Here is a 12,736-nt window from a genome sequence, read left to right as displayed (position 1 = left end):
TGGTTTGGATTGATAAAGCACTTTGCTCTTATTTAAAGGGCTCATCTTGAATCAACCTTTATTTTCATTCACTAAACAGACTCTGCAGCCCTCCTCATCTGAGAGAATTAGGCCTTCCTTGTCTGCTTTGATACAGAAAATCACGCTTTCATTAACACAAATATCTCCTGAGCTCTGCTGATGCGTTTTAGATTTACAAATTATATACGTGCATCTTTTGTCAAAAAGCCACTATGCCCCAGGTCTGCCAAGCGTTTAAACTGGGCAATCCCATGGCAAGTAAGTGGCTTCATTTTAAGGAGGGGAATCATATTGTAATCTTGTTCCTTAAAGGAGCTGCAGTTAGCTGTGTATTCTTTACTTCAAGGAAAGAAATGTGATAGTAAGGCCCAAAGATGAGCTCTTACAATATCTTAAAAAGCAAAATCCACTAATCTACTCCTCTGAGCAACAGAAAAAATTTTTTAAATGGGCTGATTTTAGTGAGTTGAAAAAAGAGGTAGTCTTTGTAGTGATATTATAAACATGCAGCAGTATACCAGTAACTATTTTAATATTTGGGAAGTGGAAACACTCAAGATGTTCTTTAATCTTAATGGAAAATGCCCTGGGTCAAGTTTGGTCCATATATATGCATTTTAACAGATTTTTTTTTCAAACTCATATCTTCAAAACTGTCTTCACACCTCTGTTTTCTTTGTCCATTCCAATCTTATCTGAAATAGAAGAAATTAACATATTTCCTATATTAGGCAATAATAGAAGAAAATAAGCAAATAAATAATCATAAATCTGATGTGTGCTATAAAGAAAACAAAGAGATGCTCTGATAAAGAATTATAGATGAGTCCTCCTATATGTGATGCGATGAGGGACAGTTTCTCAGAGAAGATGACTTAAGCCCACAGAGCCTTATACGTAGGGTTACTAGATTATTTATTGCCCAAAAGGGAACACTTTTGAGAATGAAAGGGGGCATTTTTAATGATTTTAATTATGCAGAATTTCTGGGCAAACCAGAATATGTATGTATTTACCCTACTTATAAGCCGAAGTAAGAAGTATGGGTTTTGTTCTAAATAAAATAGGAAGATACTAAAGTGTTTTGGCAGGTGAATACTTACGACCTGGCTTATACTTCTAAAAGTTTTCTCTAACTGCGAATTGGAAAATATATGGGGTAGGAGGCAAGAGCGGAGGTGGTGAAACAAATTCTGTGAACATTGTACCCATCTAGGTAGGAGAAGGAAAGTAGCTGGGATTGATGAGGCGGTGAAGATGAAAAAACAGTATAGCCAATTCAAGATATATTTTGGAGTGTGTCAGCAAGCAAGATGAATTTATACAAAATATTTTATTCACATTTCAATTCTTACATTAATAAACACACAGGAAATTTTCTTAAAGGTCTGTCAAGTGATTTGGGAAGGACTTTTCCAGCATGAACAGAGTTATAAATATGAAGGAGAAATTGTTCATCTGTCCCAAAACCATAAAATAAAAAATAAGAATAAGAATAATAATAGTTGTTCTTCTTTACCAGCCCCAGTTTTGAGTTTTTTGTCTAATTCTTATCAATTTATAAGTTTGTATATATTCGTTTATAAAGGCTAGTAATCCATTATCTGTCACATGTATGGTAAATATTTTCTCCATACTATTATTTGTACTTTGACTTTATTTGGAGGTCTTTTGCCATCCAAAATACTTATTTTTTAGTTTGTATATAGAAAAGTATATCTAACTTTTTCTTTATGGCGTATGGCTTGCCAGATTTAGAAAGGTTTGCCCCTATCCAAAAGATTCAAAACATATACACCTAAATGTAATTCTATTAGTCTATATATTTGCTTATTTATTTACATTTAAATTTGAAATATATTTTTGTATATAACATGAAATAGGAATATAGTACTGTTACCTTTTGAATAGTTAATTATGCTATCAAAATGTTAAAATCATCATATCTTCCAATTGGAACTAAAATTCCACTTTGGTTTTTATATAAAGTTCTGATATAGTCTTAAATTAATTTCTGCTCATCAAGGCTCTATTATTATCTATTTCTGTGCCAGTATGTTCTTTTTTTTTTTAATTGCAGTGGCCTAGAGTAAGTTTTGGTAAGGAAGTTCCCTGCACTATTTTCCTTTTTTTTTTCTTATCCTCTTGAAAACCTTTCTAGTCAGACACACGCATGAATGCGCACATGCACACACACACAGAGAGAAATGTCTGTTTCTTGTAATAAATCAAACAACACAAAATATATGGCACAAATGTTATAATCTTTATTCTCTAATTCTCTAGTTAACGACTGTTAAAATGTTAATTTTCTTTCAAATTTTTGGCTGAGCATTTTTATACATTTAAATTCATTCTTGACTAGTCTTGTTTATAATTTCATTAGTTATTCACAGTTATTCCTGGAAAGAAATTTCAAGATATTTTAATGTACTTCAATAAAAAGAAGTATAACTTCTCTTTTAATATCTAGTGTCTGGAATACACTGGAGCCAGTAGATCCTTAAATGTTCTTTGAATCAACATGTTTTGGTAGAGCTTGTATGGTTGCAAAGAAAGGAGATCCATTCAATCTAATGCATGCAAGTGGGGATTTGTTACATGTAAGTCTTCAAGGGTCATGATAAATGGGAAAGAAACTCACCAAAATATGAAAAGAGGAAAACTGCTAAACTGAGCAAAGTTTCACTGATGATCCAACCCTAAAATTTAACTAAACAATTTAACAAGCAGTTTAGAATACCAGGTGCTAGATACTAAGATAAAAAGGGCAGATTTCGATCACTGAGGTGTTAACTGTGTAATGGAGAAATTGGAATGCAGAAACAATGTGACTTGTTTGGTGTCACACAGGTAAATTAATTGCTAACTGTTGTTGTTAGCTACCCTGGAGGTGGCCCCGGACTCGTGGAGACCCATGCACATTAGAAAGAAAAGCTACCTGGTCCTGTGCCATCCCCATGACTGCTTGCAGATCTGACCCTTGTGATCCGTAGGGTTTTCATTGGCTGATTTTCAGAAGTAGACCACTAGGCCTTTCTTCCTAGTCTCTCAGTCTGGAAGCTCCGCTGAAACCTGTTCAGTATCGCAACACGCAAGCCTCCACTGACAGACAGGTGATGGCTGTTCATGAGGTACATTGCCCAGGAATCAAACCCAGGCAGAAGGTGAGAATTCCACTGAGCCACCAATATCCCTTCCCCTCCTCACTTGCCTTCAAATCCCATTAATTCTGCAAGTTGTTTTTATGTCTTTTTCTATCTATTCTGTTTCTTGATTCTTGTCTCAGAAGAAAAGATGGCCCTTCTTATCAAAGCTGACTGATGACCCTTGATCTCATTCTTTCCTGTACCCTCTTTTTATATTAAAAATTATTCTTTTCATTTCCAAATTTATACATAAAGAAATGTGTGTGTGTGTGTGTGTGTGTGCGTGTGTAAGAGAAAGAATAACTTGATCTACCATCTTTTCAAACTAATAGTCCATCCCTCTCCTCTCAGCCACTGAAAAACTTGAGAGAGTAATCCAGACACTACCCTGCTTCCACGACTTAACAACCCTTAGCTCCTCAGTCCTGAAGGTTTCCAGAAGATCACTAATAAATTTCTAATTAACAAATCCAACGGCCCTTGACTTCTCTGCCTACCTGACATTGTTGATCAAGTCTTCTTTCTTGAAACTCTTCCCCATCTTGGCTTCTCTAACACAATAGCATTATAACCTATTGCCATCAAGTGGATTCCAACTCATAGTGACTCTATAAGACAGAGTAGAAACTGCCCTATAGGTTTTCCATGGAGCGGTGGGTGGATTCGAACTGCTGATCTTTCAGTTAGCAGCTGAACTCTTAACCACTAAGCCACCAGTGGGCCAAACAGCATTATAGTTCACCTCTTTTCCTCTCATTCCTCTTTCTCCTCATAGTTCATCTATCCTCTCATCCCCTGGCTTATTGTCCCCCTCTTACCTATAAAAAGAAACATTTGCTTTCCTCTCATACTATTTCTCTTCTCCTTAGTGTGTCTTATAAATCCTTACTTCCAGCTCTTAAAGATTTCCAAACCTCCAGTTTTACATATGCAGCTATCTGTTGGACACTGTCATTGAAATGCACCAAAATTAAAAATTAATCTCAACATTTTCCCTTATTTAAACAAGCATCTATTCCTCCTTACTTTTTTTTTTTTTTTTTATAATCATGGTATATTCATTCTACCAGCCTTGTACTCATGAAGCATTGGTTTGACTTCTTCCTCCGCTTACCCAACAAGCTGCCCACCAGCACCACTATCTAATCAGTCACTAGATGTTGAGGCTTCTGCCTGCAAACTGTGTCTTGCATCTAACATTTCCATTTTTTCCTTTTACTACTGTCAGTGTAATTCAGGCTCACTTTATCTCTGACCTAAAATATTTTTTACAAAAGTATTTTCCTGGAGTCCAAGGTGGAACTGAATCTGGTATAAGATTATTATTTCATACATTTTTTTTACAATGTCATTTTATTTTCAAATTTATAATTCACTGTTCCTTATTTAATAGCATTCAGGGCATAATTAGCTTTAGTCAGAGGGTGTGGGTATGTAGTGCTGTGTAGTGGACGAGAGTTCAAATGTCCATTTATTCATCTGCAGGTGTATTTAAAGCATCTACTGTTCACCAGCCAAGAGTCTAGATTCTGGGGACTCAATACGGAAAAAAATAAAATCAAGAAAGTCCCGACACTCATGGAACTTACATTTTAGTGGCTAGATCTGGGTTTGAATCCTGAACCCAGCATTTTTATATTTGTGGTCTCAAATAAGTTACTTAACCTTTCGAAGCCTCTGTTCCATTATCTGTTTAAAAAAGAAAGAGTAGGAGAGAATATGATACATACAGCCTCTTGTAAGAACTAGAAATTAGATAGGCTGTTGAATCACGTGATTCATGTGACAAATGTTAACTCTTTCTCCCCTGACCCGTGTATCTTGCCCTTTTCCTAAAGCTTACATTACTCACTTCGTATCCCACATATTAAGATTCATCTTATGTTTTGCCCAATAGCACAATTTCCAATTTATTACGTAAAGCGCAAACTACACATTTTGAAAAATTTCCTTTTTTTCATTTTGAAAATATGTTGCACTTGCATCCATACTTTAAAATAAAACAGAACCTAAAGTACAAAAAGATTGTGAAGACTCTCCACTCCAGAATGAAATTGAGAATACTAGTGAATATAAAAATAACTAGATTCAGTTTTCTTTAATAATTATGTAAGCAATCTCAAACATCATTTTTCTCTTCCCCAAATTAGAGTTTAACATGTAATTTTCCTCTTTCTCTGTATCTACCTCTCTGTCTGTCTTTTTCTCTTTCCATTAGATGCTAAGAAAGAAATCTTATTCAGGTCTTTGCTCCATTTCTAGTGCAGATCCAATGGGCAAAAGAGTAGAAAGCATTCGTTCAACTAATAATTACCAAGCGCTACAAAGTCCCAGGAGGTTTTCCAAACTCTGGGGATAACCCAGCTCCTGCTTTCATGAAGCTTGCATTCCAGAGGAGAAAGCATGACTCTGTTGCAACTGCTAGGGCAGTGGTCACGGCCTACATGAAGATACATTTAGAGTTACAGGAGATCTTGGAGGTAATCCAGACAATTTCCAACCTGCTACAGAATCATCTCTACTAGAGCATCTTTCCCAGAGTCTTTCATTCAACTCTTGTTTGGATGTTTCCAGCGACAAGGAACTCACTACTTTGCCCTTTCCATTTTTAATAGGTACAGCTATTAAGTTCTTGTATTTTTCTGGCGTTTCCAAAATTTAAAGGCAGCTTTATGTTTCTTTCTCAAGTTTCACAACCACTACCACTCCCCAAACTGGACTATATATGTGAATCTTTCCATCATTTCCTTATGTAATATTGTTATCAATATTGCCAGTGTCCCTCTAACATTCATAATTAGCTAAAATACTCTCTCTATAGAGATTGACCAGTTCAGAATGTAGTGAACCATTCCTACTTATTTTGGTTCAAGCAGTTTAAGATTGAAATATCTTTTTTCATGGTTACCCTACCTGATTGGCTCATATTAAACCTTCCCCTTGGTCAGAATATTTCTAGTCTTCATTACTCCATAGGCTCATAGTTAAGCCTCAGGGGTGATGATATGGAGAGAAAGCAAGTAAACAGGGAAGCTTGAGGGCAATTTTATCAATTCTTGAGATTAAGTGGTGCTGTGTGACCTACTGATTGTCATATAAATTTATCAAAATTTAGCTATCAACTTAATATGTTCTTCAGGCCCAGAGCCAAAAGCAAAGTTTCAAGCTTATAGGAAACCAGACAGTTCCATGTACTTCATATAAACAAGGACAATAATGTAGATATATCATTATTATGTCACTTGCAATATGGATATTTGCTTTCATATAGGTTACAAAAACATCAAGTTATATGTAAGTACTTTGTAACTGCTTGGAAAATGTTGATTTCTTTAATTTAAATCATGCATATTTATTGTACATAAATAGGTCCCACACAGTTGAAATAAATTTGGAAGTTATTAGAAAACACTCAGGAACTCAGTTTTTAAATTCTTAGGAAGATACAGAATGACCCATGTTATGGATTAAACTGTGTCCCCCAAAATATTTGTTGTGAATCCTAATCTCTATGCCTGTGGTTACAATCCCACTTGGGAATGAGTTGTCTTTGTTATGTTAATGAAACAGGATTAGTGTGGAGTGTATCTTGAGTCAATCTCTTTTGAGGTATAAAAGATATTAAACCCAAGCTAGCAAGCAGAGATGAGGGAAGAAAGCTGCCATGCCACATGAAGATCTCCCAGGAGCAGAAGCTAAAAGAGACAAGAACCTTCCTCCAGAGCCAAAAGAGAGAGAAAGCCTTCCCCTGGAGCTGGCACCTTGAATTTGGACTTCCCCTAGCCTCCTAAACTGCGAGAAAATTTCTGTTGGTTAAAGCCATCCACTTGTGGTATTTCTGTTACAGCAAAACTAAGCCAACCCAGATCACAATAACCAATGATCAACATTTATTCCACCCTAAAAGAGAAAAAAAACAAATAAACCTGTATATCACATACATGGAATATATTACACACAGTTTTGAAAAATGAATAACATATTTATAGTCTTTATTTCTAGTGAACAATTTTCCCAATGACGTTCAGAAGGTATTAAGAAATGTGTGGTATGTCTCTAAGCAAAACTATACATTCTTGAACACATAAAGCGAACAACACACAAAAATATGATAGAGGGGAAAAAGTACTTTTCATGTATGTGCTGACTTCTTTTTTATGGATTACAGACACTGAAGGAGTAAAAATAATTTGAGAATTCAATATATGTTTAAAAATTTAAGACCACAGGAAAGAGTTAAACTTCTTGAATTTTGGAAATTCCTCTTTCCTCTAGGGAGAAATATAAATCTAAAACAATAACAATAATAATTACAATATTTACAAAAGATTTGGAATTTTCAACATTCCTGTGTCTCTGCTTGAAGCACATGAAATTAAAATGATACAGTCACAATTTGTTTCTTGACTATTTTATATTCAGTAATTTTTAATGAAGCAACTAAATTAGGCATAACTTAGTGTAGCTTTAATGTAGTTATGATGAATATATTTTACTTGATTAAAAATGATAAAACCAGGGAGCCTTAAATATTATCTTTAAAGATTAACTACTGTGTCAATTACAAATCTAGGGGAAAGGTATTTATAAGGGAATAACTATTCTGAACAGTAACTTTTGTTCATTTCATTTAATTAATGACTCAATCAGCTTTCACTCTTAATTCTAAAAATTTCCTAAATTACACATTGGCTTGCAAATGGGAGGGCATACAGCAGACTGTATCAATTTAACACTAGCGAAGATTCAGCAAGTAATCCATTTTTTATTTAAGCGGGGAGGGGGGAGACCTACTTTGGCAGCGTAGAGTGATCTAATTAACTAAATAATTGCCAATTCTACATTGTATTTTGTGTTATATGATATAACATGAATAAATACTAGTAAAAATCAAATTATTTCAATGTCTAAACGATGATGAGGCCTGCTCTGCTGACAGGTAGGCTGATAAGTAAAAGCCTCAATGCCTTAAAATTGAGTTGTTGTTGTTGCTAGTTGCCCTGAGTTATTCTGACTCACAGTGACCAATTTTTTCACCTCTCTGTCTTTTAGGATGACCAATTAGCCAAAGTATTTAAGAAGCTCCCTGCTATATGGAGGAAAGCAGATGTAATCATCTATATGATGTATTTATTTCTCCATAGAGAGGGGAAAACTTGCAAAATAATAGTTTTGCTTATATGAATTAGATTATTATTAAAATATGAATAAAAGGTCACAGGTGATCATTTTCACTTAAGGAATACAAATAACATTTGTATTTAATTGCCAATCTCTTCTAAATAGGTAAATGTCTTCTGGCAGCAACCAAGATTGACAGTTCCTTCCTCCTAGAGTTCTGCACCTTCAGCAACTAAAGAGCAGCACACACACCGTCATACCTTTTGCCCTCAGTCCCTTTGACTTCCATCACTAAGGTGGCCACACAGATCAGTTTGGACTGTTATCCTTGAGTCCTGTAGCCCATTGCCCAAGGATTAGCCACACGCTAGTAAAAATGCGTTTCCATGACAAAAGAAAAGCACTTAAAAAGAAAAAAAGAAAAGAAGAGGGAAGCTGTCAGTTTTCTGTCTTTTTTAAGGGTGGGGGAGCTTCTGAAAGATGCTTTTTAAAGGAAGTGGACCGCTGCTTGCATGGGATTTCATTTTAGTTGTGCAAAAAGTGATGGAAGTGGATTTGCATTATTCCACCACTAAAACTGAAGGGTCCTGCACATGAACACAGCCCTGCCAGAGAAGCGGAGTTTACCGAAAAGGACTGGGCAGAGAGCTGCCATAAATTGAAAACTACCTGGGGCTCACAAGCGTTGTGAGAGAGGGACAGACTGTGGGACCCGGGGAGCCTCGCGCCTCTCGCCCGCGAAGCACTAGCCAGTGTTTTCCTCCCTCCCACTGGAGTCGGAAGTGACTGTCACCTGCAGATCTCCCCGACTCCTTGGATCGGTCTGTCCTTCTCCTCAGCCTTGTTCGGACAGTCCCGCTTCCATCCCGGGCCGCCTCTGGCTCCAGTGCCCCTCACCACTCCCCACCCCCGCCAGCCTCCAATCGGGTCCCCTCCCCCGCGGTCTCAGCCCCGCCAAGCGCTGCCGCGAGCTGATTGGCGGCGGCGCTGACAGGAGGCGGGGCCTGGAAGTCCCGGCCAAACCCGCCCTGGCGTATAAGCCCCTTCTCGACTCTTTCTCTCCATCCCTCTCCTCTTTCTCTCTCGCTCCCTTCCTCCCTGTAACTGAACAGTGAAAATTCACATTGTGGATCCGCTAGCAGGCACAGATGTCATGTGAAAACGCACATGCTCTGCCATCCACACCGCCTTTCTTTCTTTTCTTTCTGCTTCCTTTTTGTTTTTTCCTTGCTCCTTCTCCCTCTTCTTTGTAACTAACAAAACCACCACCAACTCCTCCTCCTGCTGCTGCCCTTCCTCCTCCTCCTCAGTCCAAGTGATCACAAAAGAAATCTTCTGAGCCGGAGGCGGTGGCATTTTTTAAAAGCAAGCACATTGGAGAGAAGGAAAAAAGAAAAAAGCAAAACAAAACCCAGGAATCAGCCAGCCAGAACATTTTTTTCACCCTTCCTGAAAACAAACAAACAACCATCAAAACAAAACAGTTACACCACCCTCCTCTAAACTGTTAGCGTAACAGCAGCAGCGGCGGCGGCGGCGGCAAACGTCACCCTCCGGCCAAGGCTTCCGCCTAAAGGGATGGTTTCCTCGGCAGAGCAGCTCTTCACCAACCACCTTCTGCACTCGTGCTGAGCGGGGATTTTTGGGCTCTCCGGGGTTCGGGCTGGGAGCAGCTTCATGACTACGCGGAGCGGGAGAGCGGCTACACCATGCGAGGTAAGCGAGCCCGCCGGCACCAAAGCGTCCGGCTCCGGCCAAGTCCAACCAGATGGGAAGATGGGGGAGGGGAGGTCACCCAGTTGAAGGGGAAAGAGCTTGGCGGGGCGCAGTTCCCCGAGTTCGCGTTCGCAGACCGGACTGCAAATGGCCTTGGCGTACAAAGTTGTGGGAAGGTGTTGATGCCTCTCGGGAGTTGTGGAGGGACGCGGGAGGGCGCTTTTTGGAGAAGGGAGCGACGGTGGTTGCCTTCCCCGAGTCCTGGAGTTGCACCGAATCTTTTCTGCGCGTTTCTCTCGTGCGCGGAAGCGGACGCGGGAGGGAGGGAGAGCGGAAGAGGGACGCCTCTCGGCAGCAGCAGCTGGAAGTGCCCGCGTATAGAGGTCTCCACCCGGGGCAGGCGCGCAGGGCGCACCGGCGGGTGGTGGGGCGGGCACGCACCGGCACACACACGGGCCAGGTTACGCGGCCCACCAGCGTCCTGGCCAGCAGACACGTCCCCACGCAGGGTGGGAGGCAGAAGGGCGGTGTTGTGGAGCCCGACACGGCGGCGGGGACCGTCGCCCGCGCGCGCCTCTCGTGCCGGCACTGAGTCCTGGACAGGTCCGCGTGCCCGAGCCCGCGTGCCCCAGGGAAGAGCGCGACCCCGAAAAAGTTGAGTGGAGGATGTTCCGCAGGCGAGGAGCGTCCGCGCGCCCGGCGATGGCGAGAGCCAGGGTCCCGAGTTCTTTTATAAATAAAGGGCGGCTGCGGGAGGCAGTGATGGGCGCTCTTTCGGGACAAGACCCCCGGCAGCGGCAGAGACAGAAATCCTGGGTGAGCTGGCGGCTGCCGGGAGGAGCACTGGGAGCAGGGACGGGACACCTGTTTCTGTTGCACTCCAGGCTGCTTGACGGGTGGCCCTCCTGACTTTGGGGAGTCACTTCGTCAGTCTCTTCCCCTGCTGTGCCTGGGATTTTCAGGGTTCCTACGCCCTGCGCCAGGGCCCTTCTTTTTTTGCTTGGCCACAACTTCCCTCTTAGAGAGGTGCCCAGTGCCCGCATGTCATGGGCACCCGGGCAAGCCTCTGTGTACCCTCAAACCCTACCCTCATTCTCGCGTCCCAACCACCCTGCTGTTCTCTGAGACTCTACTCTCCCTCCCTTCGCACCTCCCTCTACATCTTGGCGACTGAAAGTTGGACACAGCCAGCTCTGAATCTTACGGCATCCCGGACCCCTCGAGAGGTGCACTGGCAGGAAGCACTTTGGAGAGTTGGGTGGCAAACCCTCTTCACTTCCACCGGGCTGTGTCCCCCTCCCTCCCAGTCCCCAACGCCCCTCGAGGAGCGTCCCGAGAGGGTGGTGGGCATCTCCCCATCCCCCGAGCGCTGTGAGCCCCAAACATGGACGCAAGGGCAGAGATAGGGTTAGCTGGCTGGGTGCTGGGATGTGGCAAGAGAGGAAACGAGGAGGAGGAGGAGCTGAGAGAGGGGGTCATCTGTCCATATGTGGGGGCAGCTGTAGATAAGAAACAGGGATGTCCAGGTGCAAGCGTCTTAATTGACCCGCGCACTGAGAGTGTGGTCCCGTGTGTGTGCAGGTTCCGCTGAGTGTCCGGGTTTGGGACTGGTCACGTGCTCAAATGTCCAAATTCTTCTGGGAAATTCAGCATGTGCAACTGCCAAGTGTAGAGCCTTTACTTAGAGATGCTCCAGTCTTTTTTCTTTCTTTCTTTCCTGTCCCACCTTACCACCTTATTCGTCTCTTTTCGGTTCCTCCTACTCCGTCTGGGGTTGCCAGATCTTCGTTCTCCTGTCCTTCCAACCTTCCTCCCGTGGCTGGATTCACAGGTTCTGAAGCTCCGAAACCACCCTCCTCCTTAGCTCCTTAGCACTAAGACCTCGGCTGTAAAAGCCGCTCACACTCTTTTTACATTGTAGAAAGGAGAGTGGCGCGAAGCAAGCGTGGTTGTAGCTTGATCGCGCCGCTCCTGAAGGAGCAGTTTGCAGGCAAATTTCCGCTTCACAGTGCTCCCTAAGATCCAGGCTCCGGGAATTCAGAAGTTTGAGGGGTTGAAAAGCCCGGCGCTATTCCCATGCTAACTTTGAGAAACCCAGTGTAAGCCCACAGCCCCGTCACCAAGGACGCGACCCTCCCGGCAGTTGAGAACTGCTTATGACAAGTTCAAACTTGGGAGGCAGTTCGCAGGCGTCCTCGGGTAAAGAGCTGGAGAAAAGACAAGCAGAATCCGTGGCCGAGTCTCTTTCTCGCCTCCCCTAGCTCTCTTTTCCAGCTCCCTTACTGCCTTTCTGCCGCGGTGCTTTTGCATTTACCGCGAAATATGCCCTTCCGCGACATCAGGGGTTGTTCTTTAAGCATGGAATGCGAAAAGATCCAGTCTCCTTCAGAGGTCTTGTGGGAGTCTGAGTTGAACTCGATTGTGAACTTGAGAAGTCAGAGCGGGAAACGAACTGGCTTTCGCTTGTGCCTGGGCTACTAAGCAGACTATTTTTTTTTGGGGGGGGAGCAATATTTAAACACTTACACACACACACACACACAAACACACACACACCAAGCTCCCAATCGCCAGGTGGTCTTAGTCAGTGCTTAGGCTCCACCTTTTGCAGCTGGCAGCTCTCCTGAGTTGGGGCGCAGACGTGGTCCAGGATTGGGTTGTCGCCCTCCGGGCCAACCCTGCAAAGCCACCCTGTCAGCTCTCCCCGCCCTCTCTGGGAGAGTTGAGAG

General features: G+C 42.2%; 1 protein-coding gene across 1 annotated transcript in view; it reads left to right on the top strand.

The window, feature by feature from the left end:
- Positions 1-9,359: 9,359 nt before the first annotated feature.
- The window catches only part of RORB (RAR related orphan receptor B), a 200,042-nt gene continuing 196,665 nt past the window's right edge, over positions 9,360-12,736 (top strand). Inside the window, exon 1 of the mRNA XM_004383290.2 lies at positions 9,360-10,007. Within this exon, the coding sequence (XP_004383347.1) occupies positions 10,001-10,007 (7 nt within the window). The 5' untranslated portion in view covers positions 9,360-10,000. The remainder of the gene's footprint in view (positions 10,008-12,736) is intronic.

This window comes from Trichechus manatus, unplaced genomic scaffold, assembly GCF_000243295.1.
Source record: "Trichechus manatus latirostris isolate Lorelei unplaced genomic scaffold, TriManLat1.0 scaffold00107, whole genome shotgun sequence".
Classification (NCBI taxonomy): domain Eukaryota; kingdom Metazoa; phylum Chordata; class Mammalia; order Sirenia; family Trichechidae; genus Trichechus; species Trichechus manatus.
This window is presented reverse-complemented; position numbering and strand designations above follow the sequence as displayed.